The 14863-nt window shown below is 47.4% G+C and overlaps 1 protein-coding gene across 1 annotated transcript; it reads right to left on the bottom strand.

The window, feature by feature from the left end:
* Positions 1-5094: 5094 nt before the first annotated feature.
* LOC123078176 (formin-like protein 5) lies at positions 5095-14523 on the bottom strand. Its single transcript, XM_044500587.1, has 3 exons — positions 14366-14523; positions 7981-8377; positions 5095-5300 (listed from the first exon to the last, which is right to left on the bottom strand). Exons 1-3 carry the CDS (start codon positions 14521-14523, stop codon positions 5268-5270), a joined length of 588 nt encoding a protein of 195 aa, XP_044356522.1. The 3' UTR covers positions 5095-5267.
* Positions 14524-14863: the final 340 nt, after the last annotated feature.

Here is a 14863-nt window from a genome sequence, read left to right as displayed (position 1 = left end):
AGTTGCTATCAATTTTGTTGAGTTTGGTTCATTTTTATTTTGAGTTACTAAATTTTCAGGAATTTTTCAGAGAAAGAAATATGTCTAGAAAAATGTACCAAGGTGGTTCTTCAAGGAAGCAAGGACCCAGTCTCGCAATACGTGAGTAGGACGATTAAGCACCGAGGGAAGCTTACGTGCGGCCTTGTGAATGGCCGTCAGAGGAGTTTGTGGTCAAAGTAGGCATCAAGGATGAATTTGATGCATATGTGCGTAATGTTGATCTTGAGGACTTCATGCAAGATAAGTGCCCTCAATACTACCATTTAGTGCCCTCAATACTACCATTTAACTGATTCCTTTGTGAGAAGGATTAAATTTACATCTTCGCATAATTCTCACAATGTCCTGTTTGATCTCTATGGTAAATCTTATACCATGGACTTAGAAGATTTTACTACTGCTTGTAAACTCCCGCAATGGGGTAGTGCTAGTGAACCTTGCAAATCTGAATTTAAAGATTTTCTTGCTAGTATCATTGTGGGGGAATCCAGAGAAATAGCACAAGCTACCATAGGGAGCATTCATTTTCCTGGTATACATTATTTTGCTCTCTTTATAGGCATATGCATAAATGGTAAGGATGAGGCATGTCACATGTGTGTTCCTGATCTTAGTGTTCTCCGGAGTGCGGTGTTAGGAGATAAACAATATAACCTGGGGGCCATCGTTGCACGTAGATTGCATAATAATGGTTCAATAGGAGATTTGTTTGGTGGGATTTATGCGACCCGTGTAGCTAATTTTCTTGAGATACCCATACATGAAGGGGATATGGAGTTGCCTCCTGCTTGTTTAGATTATAATGCAATGGTTAGCCACCAGTTTCTTGAGAGGAATGAACAGTTCCTCCAATACCAACTGATCTTTGATAGACGCCGCACTGTCCATGTTGCTCTCCATGCTCTTGATTTTCTTTGACTTTCAGACAAAAAGGTGATATATTATAACCAGGGAGGAGGTGAACGAGTACGAGAGAAGGATGGAGGCAGCCCGCCTCCAAGCTACAGCTCATGAGGCAATGGCTGCGGCATCTCAGTACGACCCCAGCTACCACTTTGATCCATGGGCGTAAACCAACTTAGGCCAAAAGCCTAAGCTCGGGGGAGTACGTATTTCTCACCGACATTACATTCATGTTCACACACTCATCTTAGTTGTCGGTGTTAATACTTTTTCATTGTACTATCCATGCTAGTTTATTTTCTTTTCTTGCTTTCTTCTTGTGTGTTTGATAACCTTAAGAAAAAACAAAAAAAATAGTTGTAGCGTTTAGCTAGTTTATTTTCCATGCTTGTAGTAGTAATTAAAAGAAAACCCAAAGAGATTTCTCGTTCTTGTTTTGCTTGTTGGGAGCTTTCCCGTGTAAATAGTTTTATTTCTTTCCTTTTCTTTGGGGGTCAAGAGGAGAAGACCATAATGAAAAATGTTGAGTGGCTCTCATATACATTATTGTTGATTTAACCAAGAGCCCATATTACCTTGTCTTCTCCCTTGAATTGAATGCTTGCACGTGCACTATTATTATTATCCACACCGTTCGGTCGTGCAAGTGAAAGGTAGTAATGACGATATATGATGAAATGATTGAGATGAGAGAAGCTGGTATGAACTCGACCTCTCTTGTTTTTGCAAATATGATTAGTTCATCGTTCCTAATTCATCCTATTAAGACTAAACATGTTTGCAATGACAACTAGAGATTATAGTTGCTTATGCCATGCTTAATTAGCTAGGAGTTTATAATGGTTTACCTTGCATGCCAACATGCTATTAAAATGGTTGTGATGTGGTATGATAGGTGGTATCTTCCTTTGAATGATTCGCGTGACTTGACTTGGCACATGTTCACACATGTAGTTGAAACAAAATCAACATAGCCTCCACGATATTTATGTTCATGGTGGATTATATCCTACTCATGCTTGCACTCAGTGTTGATTAATTCTAATGCATGTTCATGATTGTTGTCGCTCTCTAGTTGGTCGCTTCCCAGTCTCTTTCTAGCCTTCACTTGTACTAAGCGGGAATACTGCTTGTGCATCCAAAATCCATAAACCCCAAAGTTATTCCATATGAGTCCATCATACCTTCCTATATGCGGTATCTACCTGTCGTTCCAAGTAAATTTGTATGTGCCAAACTCTACACCTTCAAATGAAATTATGTTTTGTATGCTCGAAAAGCTCATGTATTAACTAGGGTTGTCTGTATCTTCCATGCTAGGCGGGTTATTCTCAAGAGGAGTAGACTCCGCTCCTCTTTCACGAGAAAATGGCTGGTCACCGGGATGCCCGGTCCCATGCTCAAATCAAATCAAAATAATTACAAACAAAACTCCCCCAGGATTGTTGTTAGTTGGAGGCATCCGTTGTTTCAGCCGAGCCATGGATTGATGATTGTTGGTGGAGGGGGAGTATAAACTTTACCATTCTGTTTGGAAACCGCCTATAATGTGTGTAGCATGGAGGATATCGAGATCTCTTGGTTGTTATGTTGACAATGAAAGTATGCCACCCAAACTATTATTTATCTCTGTTTCAAAATCGAGCTCTGGCACCTCTACAAATCCTTGCTTCCCTCTGCGAAGGACCTATCTATTTACTTTTACGTTGAGTCATCATCCTCTTATTAAAAAGCACCCGCTGGAGAGCACCGCTGTCATTTGCATACATTACTATTAATTTATATTGAGTATGACTATGACTGGATCTCTTTTACCATGAATTACAATGTTTTGTCAGTCCTTGATCTTCAAAGGTGCTCTGCATTTATGTTTTGCGGTCTCAAAAAGGGCTAGCGAGATACCATCTTGTTATATCATATTATGATTGTTTTGAGAAAGTGTTGTCATCCGAGATTCATTATTATTGCTCGCAAGTTGATTATGCCACTGATATGAGTAAACATGAGACCTAAGTGTTATTGTGAATATGGTTAGTTCATAATCTTTGCTGGAAACTTGAATGCTGGCTTTACATATTTGCAACAACAAGAGCAAACAGAGTTTGTAAAAGTTTTTCTTTATCAATTTCAGTTTGTCAACTAAATTTCTTGAGGACAAGCAAAGGTTTAAGCTTGGGGGAGTTGATACGTCTCTGTCGTATCTACTTTTCCAGACACTTTTGCCCTTATTTTGGACTCTAACTTGCATGATTTGAATGGAACTGACCCGGACTGACGCTGTTTTCAGCAGAACTGTCATGGTGTTATTTTTGTGCAGAAATAAAAGTTCTCGGAATGACCTGAAAATCCATGGAGCGAATTTTTGGAATTAATAAAAAATATTGGCGAAAGAATCAACGTCAGGGGGCCCACACCCTGTCCACGAGGGTGCCCCCCTAGGGCGCACCCCCTGCCTCGTGGGCCCCCTGATGCTCCACCGACATCAACCCCAACTCCGTATATTCACGTTCGGGGAGAAAAAAATCAGAGAGAACGATTCATCATGTTTTACGGTACGGAGCCGCTGCCAAGCCCTAAACTCTCTTGGGAGGACTGATCTGGAGTCCGTTCGGGGCTCCGGAGAGGGGAATCCGTCGCCGTCGTCATCATCAACCATCCTCCATCACCAATTTCATGATGCTCACCGTCGTCATCATCCTCCGTCCTCCATTACCTACGAGCTCGTTTCATATTGATCTTTGCTTAGTTACTTTTCGTTTCCACTATTACAATTACTACAAAACTGCTATTGTTACTTTTGCCACTGTTACCGTTACTTCCATACTACTTTGCTACTAAATACTTTGCTGCAGATATTAAGTTATCCAGGTGTGGTTGAATTGACAACTCAACTGCTAATACTTGAGAATATTCTTTGGCTCCCCTTGTGTCGAATCAATAAATTTGGGTTGAATACTCTACCCTCGAAAACTGTTGTGATCCCCTATATTTGTGGGTTATCAAAGAGCAAAAAAAGGAGTTTCATGTGGACAAAAGGGCTTCTAAACGTGTCGGGCTTCTATTTACAACATCTTGTGGTCATTATCCAGTAAATTTTACGACCCATGATGTTCATTCTATGGACCTAACCAATCCATTTGATTGTGATTGCTGAAAACAGTGCTGGAGTTAGATGTTGGTGCCCATTTCAATCTGGGTTTTGTCTAAACCCGATGAATAATTAACCCTCGTGCATTTGTATAGTTTGTAAACTGGAGTTAGATGTTGTTGCCCTTTTCAACTCGGTGTGATTGTTATATTTCTTTGAAACAAGGCAAATGGCTTGCCATTTATTTAATTAAGAGAGAAATATTTTAGCAAATCCCAACCAAGGGAAATAAGATCACCCTCGCCGGCTGCTTGAGCTCATTGTGCATTACAAAACCCAAGTGATTAGCCCCCGCCAGCACCCACAAACTTATTTTAAGCTAGCACACCAAATCGGCTGCAATTTTTCATAAGAAAGGTTGGACATTTGGGGCCCACGAGGGAAAAGCCTATGCAAGGTGGTGTTGACTTAGTCAACAAATAATTCTGCCTACCAGCCGTTGGATTGACATCCAACATTTGTCGTGTTTCTTCTATCTCTTGTCTTCTTCCTCCAGCCACCCAAACCAAACCACGCCGTTGGTCTCGCCTGCTCCCGCCTCCCACAGCTGGATGCACCTCTGCCGCCCTACTGTACCCTCAAACATTGGCCAGTCCATGCATCCCTCTATTCCCCCACACGTCTTATTATTCTCCGGCGACGTAGGCTCAACCTGCACCCGCACCCAAACTACTCAACCTCGTACTCCCCTCCGCCTGCGACTACACTATCACATCTTCCATGACTCCTGTTCATTGCCATCTGAGGCCTCACATCGTCCTCCGCCTTGGTTTGCTCGCCATGCATAGTGCGCCACCGTCTAGCATTGTCAACGTGGTCAACAACCGAGAGGAATAAGGAGATGGTTGTTGTGACGCCCCCGGTTCAATTGTACACTAATCATACACGCAAATGTGTACGATCAACATCAGGTACTCATGGGAGATATCACAACACAACTCTAGACACAAATAAAATAATACAAGCTTTATATTACAAGCCAGGGGCCTCGAGGGCTTGAATACAAGCTCGATACACAAGAGTCAGCGGAAGGAACAATATCTGAGTACATACATAAGTTAAACAAGGATGCCTTAAGAAGGCTAGCACAAAAGCAACACGATCGAAGAGGCAAGGCCTCCTTCTTGGGACCTCCTGACTACTCTCGTCGGCGGTCTCCATCTAGTACTATCCGTCAGGGTGGCATCTGGCTCCAAGGATGCACCATCTGGTTGCATCAACCGGAAAGAAGAAAGAAGGGGAAAAAGGGGTAGCAAAGCAACCGTGAGTAACTCGCAAGCATCAGATCTATACTAAGTATGCATTGGTATCAAATGGAATGGTTGTATCTGTGGACTGAACTACAGAATGCCAGAATAGAGGAGAAGGCCTAGCCTATCGAAGACTAGCATCTTCAAGTAGCTCCAAGCATCTTGCAGCATGTGGAAGAGTAAAGAATATCAGTTTATAATTATCAAACATGTTGTAACATTAATGCCCAGAGATCCCTCCTCGACTCCCTGCGAGAAAGCAATCTCGGAGCCACATATCTCAAGTATCCATTTCTAGTTATATAAGATCCGGATACAAGTCTGAACGTCCATTACCGTGGAAACGCTATTCGAATATATATCTTCCCTGCAGGGGTGCACCACGTTACCCAACACGCTCAATCACTCTGGCCGGACACACATTTCTGGGGTCAATGCCCGGCCTCGGAAGATCAACACGTCGTAGCCCTACCTAGGCTCAGCAGAGAGGTCCCCGTCGGTCTACATCCTAAGTGCCCTAGGGTCTTGGGCCCATTGCCCGTTGCACTCCAGGTCGTTGCGCGCAGGGTGGATACCAGCACCGTCTCAGATGGCCAGCACGATCCGACTGTGCCGCCATGCTGAACTGGACGTCTGACAAAGCTTCGGCTGATACTACGACGTCGAGGCCCATATCTATTCTCGCGTGGTGGTTAGTGCGTAAAGGCCAGAGGCCAACTCAGAACAAATACCCAAACCTGTTAGTGCGTTGGGGGCTCGCGGAGACGAGTAGAGACTCACGATAATGTGACCCCGTCTCATGGACTTATGGCAAGGGCCCAAACTGCCTGGCCGTGCCACATAGAAAACTCACAGGTGCTCAACGGGCCCGCCCGACTTTCACATCAACTCGCGGGTACCCCTCAGGGCCGACCCGACTTCAACAATGGTCTCAAGTAAAGTCAAGGTAACTGTGTGTCCAAACATCAAGGGGAAAACCCAAGGAATCACCCACGGAGGATTCCACTCAATGTAATAATCAAGGTGAATGTAAGAGGATCCACCCTCGGGGTTCACACTTGAGGTGTTGCACGATAGGCGTATCGCGAATGGTGAAAGAGGAACCACCCTCGTTGACCACAACCGAATAGCTACACTACAGTATTATCATCAGGAGTGCATTATGAGGGATCACCCTCGGCACTCGATAGTAGCTCTGCAGAGTCGAGCAACTAAAGGGGCGTGATGTGATGTGAGGTGTCGGGCTCTGGTCATCGATCACGTTGATCGAGTCGTCGAAGATGAAGCAGGGGCAACAAGGACAAAGTGGGGGTCACTGATGGATCACTAACCAACCTATACTAAGTAGTTTAGGATAAGCAGGTAAGTAACAAATTAGCAGGTTACAAAAGCAGACTATGCATCAAAATAGGAGCAATCAAATACAGTAGCAAAATCTAATGCAAGCATGAGAAAATGGAATGGGCGATATCGGGATGATCAAAGGGGGGCTTGCCTGGAAGCTCCGCTGAAAGGGAAGAAGTGTCGTCGTCGACGTAGTCGAACATAGTGGCATGAACAACAGTCCCGGGGTCTACCAGAGAGAAGAGGGGGAAGAAACAGTAAATACACGCAAACATATGCACAACATGACAACACGCAAAGCTAGACGTGTTCTAACACGATGCTACACATTACCGGCGAAGGGGGATAACATCCGGGAATGTTTCCCCAGGTTTGGCATTTTCGGACAGCTAGAACGGAGGGGGAAGGTTGCACGTTTGCTATGCTAGGGACGTGTGGCGGATGAACGAACCGCGTATTCGGATTTGCCTCATCGTTCTGAGCAACTTTCATGAAGAAAACATTTTCATCCAAGCTACGATTTATTTTCTATTATTTTCAAAGTTTTATTTATATATAGGAATTAATTTTAATCCAAAAATAAATGCAAAATTGCTAAGTGCACACAACACTGTGTACACATAAGTGTACATAGGTTGACATGTGGGTCCAAGAGGGGTTGAGTCAGCAGCCCAGTCAGCAGTCAACAGTTGATAGTTGACTGGTCAAACTGGCTGGTGGGGCCCGCGTGTAAGTGACACATATTTTAATAGGTTTTTTAATTAAATTAAGTTATTGCCTCGGGTTAAGTTAGTGGCCTTGGGCCCATGGGTTAGTGAGCGGTTAGGGGTCTGGTTAGTGTCAGGGAGGGGTTATACCCACTAACCGAACATGAAGGGTCGGCCCATGTAGAGGCCAGTGGCCTCGCCGGCTGGGCTCGCGCGGGCACAAGGCACCGGTAGCCACGACGCGGCCGGCCGGACTAGCGGCAGGGCCGGAGGCGCAGGCGGGGCAGGGCCTGCAGCGGCCGGAGGTGGGAGGGGCCACGGTGGCGCGGCAGAGGAGGCAGTGCCGAGTGGAGCGATGCAGAGGGGCGCGGGTGCACTGGCGACAGGTGGTGCGAGCCGTCGGAGGGTGCTGGGAGCGGGGCACGGCCAGGCGTCGGCGTGGGGCGCACGGGCTGCGGTGCAGCCACAGCAGCGGCTGCGCGCGTCAGTCAGGGGAGCAGGGGAGCGCAGCAGCAGGCGGATCGGGGACGGTGCAGGTCCGTTCATTCTACAGGGAAGAGGAGAGGAGTGGAGAACGATAGCTCACATCGGAGCCATAGGGAGGTGGCAGCGAGTTCGAGGAAGGCTCAGGGTGGTCGCCGATGGAGAGGCGGGCGGGGCGGTCCGGCGAGGGCAGCCCCAGGCAGCGGAGATCCGGTGACCGGTCCGGCGCGTCGAGGCGGCAGGCCGCGGCGGCGGCGGGACGGAGCACGAGGCGGGGCACCGGAGACGGTGCGGTGTCGGGCGGCGCCGCGTGGAAGGAGACGGAGAGGCGGGTGCCGGCAAGGGGTGCTGGCGAGGGGTGCCGGAGGCGCCGGCCGGCGGCATCGTGGCGAAGGGGTTGGGGCGCTCTGCCCCGATCCAGACGGGGGGGAGGGAGAGAGGTGTGCGTGGAGCGAGTGGGGAGGAGTGGGGATCGAGTGGGGGGGGGGGTCGGGGTGAGGCTAGGGTTTCGGGTGGCAAGGGGGGCATATAGGCCAGGGAGGTGCGGGGTGGGCCGGCCTGGTTGGTCCAAGGCCAGCTGGGCCGAGGCCCATGGGGAGAGGGGGCCTCTCTCCTTTTTTTAACTTTCTCCATATTTTGTATTTTTTTTTAAATAATACCAAATAAGTTCCGTTGACTCCAAAACTTGTCACCTAAATAGTAGACAATGTTTTGAGCTAGCACCCAAGATTTCAAGTGGTTTGGAAAAACATAAACATTTGTTTATTTGAGAAAGGCTATTTTAGTTGTTGTTGGACAACTTTCGATATTACTAGGGATTAACTAGTGAGTCAAATGATGTTGGTTTCTACACAACAATTATTTAGTGAAGAATTGTAACATCTCAAACATTTTTGTTTTCATGTTTGACAAATTTGAATTTTTGACTTTAACCTTGGATTTGAATTAGAATGGTGATTTGGATCAAGTGACGATTAGCAACAGTAATGTGATGACATGACACCATTAACAGGGGATTGCTGTAGCTTAATTATACGGGCGTCACAGTTGTACATGGAGAGGATGACAATGGGGACCCACCAGGATCATGGCAGTACGCAAGCAAGTGTGTCGTTATTACATGCCAAAAAAATGCTTCCTCCTAATGGTCTGACATCTGGGTCCCACATCATTGTCAACGTGGTCAATAAACGAGAGAACTACATAATGAGTGGTTAACACCATGGACCCAACAAGTCTCGCAGTTGTTATTTAGTTTTAGAGATGGAGCAGGGTATCAACGGGGCCATGGCCTGTCTAGTCCAGGCTTTCATTTTATGTTTACCACATGATGAGCCCAGTTGTTTTTCTTTCTTTCTGAAAATGGCTAGCCAAATTCTATTTTTTAAAAGAATACCCAACAGAGACCTACTTTCTTTTCTCAGCCCTATTGGGCTGTAAATCTTTCAAGACATGAAGAATGTATTCGCTTGCCCAGAAAATGGGCTATAAGTAGTAAAAATGGGTTGTAAATTTTAAAAACACAGCAAACCGACAATTACTTTCAAATTTCGTCTTTTTAGTTCGACATTTCAAATTTCGTTTTTTCAAGGAAAATTATGTTGGATTTTAAATTGATATAAATTTATATTTAAAATTAGTTTGAATGTGACTCAAAATTTCGTGATTTAAAAGTTCAGACCGCACCGAAATATGCAAATGTCGTTGATTTTTTTAACCGTAGCTAGAATATGGCTGTAATGCTAACAAAAAAAATATGAGCTTCAAAAAATCCTTAAGAATTAGCGAATGAGCTGTAATTTATTAGAAATAATGGCAGATGGGTTGTATGCTATTTTCCACAGATTTGAGGCTGACTTGTGGGCCTACTAGGTTGACGCGTACACTTTCCTAAAAATTAGGTTGACGCGTACGCAAAGTCGTCTCAACTTAGTCAACACATGAGAGCAGTGACTGTTGGATGTCCATCCAATGGCCGTCGTACTTCTTCAATCTTTGATCTTCCTGCTCCAGCCGCCCAAACCAGCGCCTGCGGGACTGCCTGCTCCCGCCTCCCATGGTTGGCTGTGCTGTCGTGCAGGCCCCAACCTACTCCCATCGCCGGTCTAACCATCCCTCTACTTACCCACACCTCCTATTATTCTCTGGTGATGGCAGTCTTACACTGCAGTCGAACCAGTAAACCCTCATACTCCCCTCCACGTGGGAAACAACTATCGAGTCTTTCCTGGCTCCGGGTTATTCCCTTCCTAGACCTCGCCGTCGTCCACTGCCTTGGTGCTCTTGGTGCGGCGTGATTAACATGGTCAAGTAACAACATCCATCGGAAGAGGACTATATGTGGATAGGCTGACAGCTGGATCCACGACCGCACGCAATGAAGTGCATCCTTATTACGTGCAAAATAATGATTCCTCCACCTAACATCAAGGACCCACCAGAAGAACCTTTATATGTTGCAAAATGTTTCTCCCACTGACAGTTGGGACCCACTAGCTATATCTTTGCATGCAAGGAAGTGTCTCCTTGTTACGCGGAAAAGAAATGCTTCCTTTCCCTAAAAGCTTGGTCCCAGTAGCTACATCTTCGTACGGAAGGAAGTGCCTCCTTATTACGTGCACAAAAAAATAATGCCTCCTAACAGCTAGAATCAAGAATGTCGAAGCGTATGTAGCATTATCTGTCTGGTCGCGAACGTGTACGTACGTCGATCGGTCTCGCTGCAGGTATTAATTGTGGCCGAGTAAGGAGTGGCACATGTCGTAGTAGAGCCGCCGACATAGCATGTCACGCAGTCCCATCTATATCGTGTACACGTACCTACAACCACGCTGCAAGAAAGTAAATATGGCTACGTACGTACATACGGGCGGGGTCTCGAACGTGTACAACGACGGCATCCTATTCATCAGCAGCCAACCAGCTGGGTCGGAACGGAGGAAACAGCATCGTGTTCATCGGGAGACAACCGACTGGGTTGGAATATGTCTTGTTCATCGAGAGCCAACACGCTTGGACGGAACAGCGGAAACAAGGTCTAGCATGCCACAGAATGGAGGAAACGACCTTCTGTTCGATCGCGTACGGTTGAAACAGGATCATGTTCATCGGGAAGGGTCTAGCGTACCGCAAAATGGAGGAAACAGGCTTCTGTTCAAGTGCCTATGGTCGAAACAGGGTCCTGTTGATCGGGAGAGGTCTGGCGTACCACAAAATGGAGAAAACGAACTTCTGTTTGAGCGCATATGGTCGAAACTGGGTCCTATTCATCGGGAGGGCCGGGTGTGGCGTAGCACAAAACGGGACTCCACGGGCTACTGTTCATCCACCTTCTACTACCTCGCTCCAGCCTCCACGGGTTACTGTTCATCCACCGTCGACTTCCTCCAGCCACCACCTACTATTGTTCATCCACCATCAACTTCCTCCAGCCTCCACCTGCTATTGTCCATCCACCGTGACTTCCTCCAGCCTCCACCAGCTAATATTCATCTACATGCTATTGTTCATCCAGCCTCCACGGGGTCCTGTTCATCCACCCCCAACTGGTTGGGGTGTGGCGGCCTCCTCGGGATCATGTTCATCCAGCAGCAACCACGGGGTCCTGTTCATCCAAACCCCACTGGGAATTGTTCATCCACAACCAACCGGCTAGGTCGAGTCACCACGTCTTGACTCGCTCCACATATCATGTGCGCGGCAGCAAGGGGCGTTGTCCATCGGGAGGCAAACTAACACACTAGCTGACTACGTCTCGCATGGGGGCTCGATCAGCTTCATTGAACAGTGAGAATGATCGATTGATAGGGTTCAGTTTGCAGCGAAGGAATCGGTCGGCTTTAGTTAGCAGCGAAGGAATCGCTCGGGTTCAGTTAGCAGTGAAAGGATCGATCGATCGACTTCAGTACGTAGTGGGATCGACCGCTCGTGTTCAGTACGTAGCTAATGTAATCGCTCAGGCTCAATAAGCGAATGCCTCGCTCGGGTTCAGTTAGCGAGCGCCTCGCACACGCGCGCGTACAAGTGAAATGTGCAAACCACACTACATCGCTCGGCCCCGACCACCCACCGTAACCGGGAGCTCCCCGAAATTTTCCTTGCCCTCACTTCTATCATGTTTTCCCAAAGAATGTCGTGCAGGCACGTCTCTGGCCCGCCCAGGATGAAAAACCCATTTTTTGTCATGATTTTTTGTCATAGAAGTAAGAGCCTACCACATCTATGATGAACATGTTTGTGTCACAATTATCATCATAGAAGTGTCATAACCATGATAGAAAAAGTTTTGTTCAGGACATAATTTCACGGATGTGTCTTTTTTTGTAGTGTAGCTGTGCGGAACGGTATCACTAAAGTGCACATGCAACATTGACCGGCGATACTCAAATGGCTAGTCTCGATAGGAAGTGACGCGGAATTTGGCTTAGGGTTCACAATGCAATGGCAAGGGAGATGTACAAGTGATGTTGTCTAGGTTACCGTCCTTGCTTATGGTCGGTGGTGTCAAAATGATGAAGTGGTCATTGTCGATGTCGAGTCAATCATGAATTTGAGCGGCGGCGCTGTCGATGTCGAACCATCCCTAAGTAGCTGAAACACATTAGGAAACAGAAAACCGCAACTCAAAGTCTCAGTGGAAAATTTCAAATGGTGGTAGCGGAAAGCGGTGGTATGGCTATGGTATGTCAATGGGCTTGCTTAAGTGTTATGGTGGGTCTTGGAGTTGGCGATGCGAAAGTGTAGGCAGCGGCTGAAATTTCTATCAAAATGCAGTTTGGACACGTGAAGCCGAATGATCCGAGTTGGGGTCCGCATGATCCGGTTATATCCGGATGATCCGGGTGTGCATCCGGATGATCCGGGCAGATCATCGGCGTGGCTATGCAGTCGGGAAGAACACAAAAATTGGGGAGAAAAGAAAAAAATAGGGTCATTTTGGGTGGATTTCATGGTGGGGAAGGTGGGGAATGAAAGATCCACTTGCAACACAATGAATCCACAGATCAAAATCAACAAAACATCATCAAACCAACAAATCACAAAAAATGGCATGGTCGTTTTTGTGGTCATTTTTGAAATTGGGCAAATATACACAAAATTAGGCTAGCAAATGGGGGGTAGGGACTCAAAGATGTGAATCAACCTTGCTCTCATACCAAGATGGTGTAGGGTGGAACCCTAGAGGAGATCTTTTCACACTTGGAGAGGGGAAAGAGAGCCAACAAGAGAAGAACACGAGATGAACACTCAAATAGACAAGATCCAATCACACATATGCTAAATACACATACACATAAAGGAGATACAAGGATCCAAATCCAACACAAGTAGGTGACAAAGGGTAGCTAATTCATCCCAATCCTTGAAGGAGAGAGGTCTTGATATCCTTGGAGGATCTTCCGTAGATGGGGTCTTGAATCCACTATGGGATCATCTCACATGGAGGCCTTGATCTCCATGGGAGAGGTAAGTGGATGAGCAATGCCCTCTCTATTTTGAGTTAATCCTTTGCTAACCCTAAAACATGGGCGGAGGAGGAGTATATATAGTCTAGGGTAGAGAGAGGTTCATGGGCCTCAACCCAAGTCATGCACGCAGGCACTGTCCAGATGATCTAGGAGGTGGTCCTGGCGTCGGGGGTCCAGATGATCCGGCGGCCGTTCAGGTCGTCCGGCTCTGTCATCACACCCATAGTTGGTCTGGATATCCGGGTCGTCGTCCAGATGATCCGGCTTCATTCGGATGATCCGGCTGAGTCTGGATGCTTGTTGTACCCTTCGAGCACATTACCCGGATCATTCGGGACGAGGTCCGGCTCATCCGGGCTGGGTCCAGATCATCCGGACGGGACCTATCTTAATCCATTTATTCTTTGTCTTCGCGCCCTTCTCCCTCCATCGTTCAGCCTTGCTCCCTAGTTTCTCCATGGCTGGTTCCTTGGTACCTGAGTATGCAAAGTGTCTCCGTTTTAGGTAGTATCCATGTCTCATGTGATTCAAAAGGGAGATAAGCGAGGAGAGATCTCACCTCTATCTCGATAGCTCTTGCATGCGCTCGTGTCATCAGTCCATGTGGCACTTGGGGAGACAAAGGTAGGTCCATAGGGATGACCGTGGGATGCTCTGCATCAGTTACTAACAACTTCACCACTCAAAAGAGGGGAGCAGCATGAAGGAAGGAGGAACCTGTGAGCGTGACGGCTGCACATAGGCATCTCTGCTCGAGCGCGGTGTGAACGACGACAAGCCAACGGTGCTCCTTTCGGTGACCCTCTCCCGTCCGCCAATGCACCTCCCTCTCCTCTTTCTCCAGCGTGGTGTGAATGACAAGGAGTAGGTGGTGCTCCTTCCGTTGACCCTCTAATGTTCGCCGCCACACCTCCCTCTCCTCTTTCCTTTCTTTATCCCTCCTCCCCTTCCTTCTCTCTCCCTCTCATCTTCTCTTTCTCCTGCTGATCGAATCGAGTGCTCGCCGCCAGAGAAGCTCACCTCCATGCCCACATGGAATGAGGAGGGGTGGACAACGGTGGTGCAGGAGAGGAGAAGCCAGCGCTCCTGGACCCTCTGCTTGGGAGCCACCTTGTCTCGTCGGGCAGCGTGCGCTCCCTGGCCAACCCATCATGTGGAGACCTCCTAGGAAGTGCCATTGGTTGGGAGGAGGCTACATCAATGGATTGGAGGGGATGAGGAGCTCGGGAGGTGGCTGCGGGGGCCGAGAGGAAAATTTTACGGTTGGGAGATGAGGGAGAGAGTGGAGGAGGCGTGGGGCGTGGGAGGCTCTGCACGTCAAGAATGCTGTCGGGGATATACCCCGTGGTACGACCCGGCCGGAGTCGTAAACCGGTCGGGACTTGGTAAACCGGCGGATGGTAAACCGGCAGACAGTTAAGACAGATGGCTAAGACAGACGGTAAACCGGCAAGTGCTAAACCGGCAGAGTTAAGATAGACGGTAAACCGGCAGGTGTTGTTATACCAGCAGACAATG

This window comes from Triticum aestivum, chromosome 1B, assembly GCF_018294505.1.
Source record: "Triticum aestivum cultivar Chinese Spring chromosome 1B, IWGSC CS RefSeq v2.1, whole genome shotgun sequence".
NCBI lineage: Eukaryota > Viridiplantae > Streptophyta > Magnoliopsida > Poales > Poaceae > Triticum > Triticum aestivum.
The sequence above is the reverse complement of the archived record's forward strand: the minus strand, read 5'-3'. Positions and strand labels throughout refer to the sequence as shown.

Bases quoted from the DNA above. Each gene is read 5' to 3' on its own strand.
- LOC123078176 (XM_044500587.1), bottom strand. From the start codon at position 14,523: ATGGCACTTCCTAGGAGGTCTCCACATGATGGGTTGGCCAGGGAGCGC. The intron at 8,378-14,365 runs GTGAGCTTCTCT...CCGAAACCCTAG, and splicing joins CATTCCATGTGGGCATGGAG to CCTCACCCCGACCCCCCCCC. The intron at 5,301-7,980 runs GTGAGCTATCGT...TGATGCAACCAG, and splicing joins CACCTCCCTATGGCTCCGAT to ATGGTGCATCCTTGGAGCCA.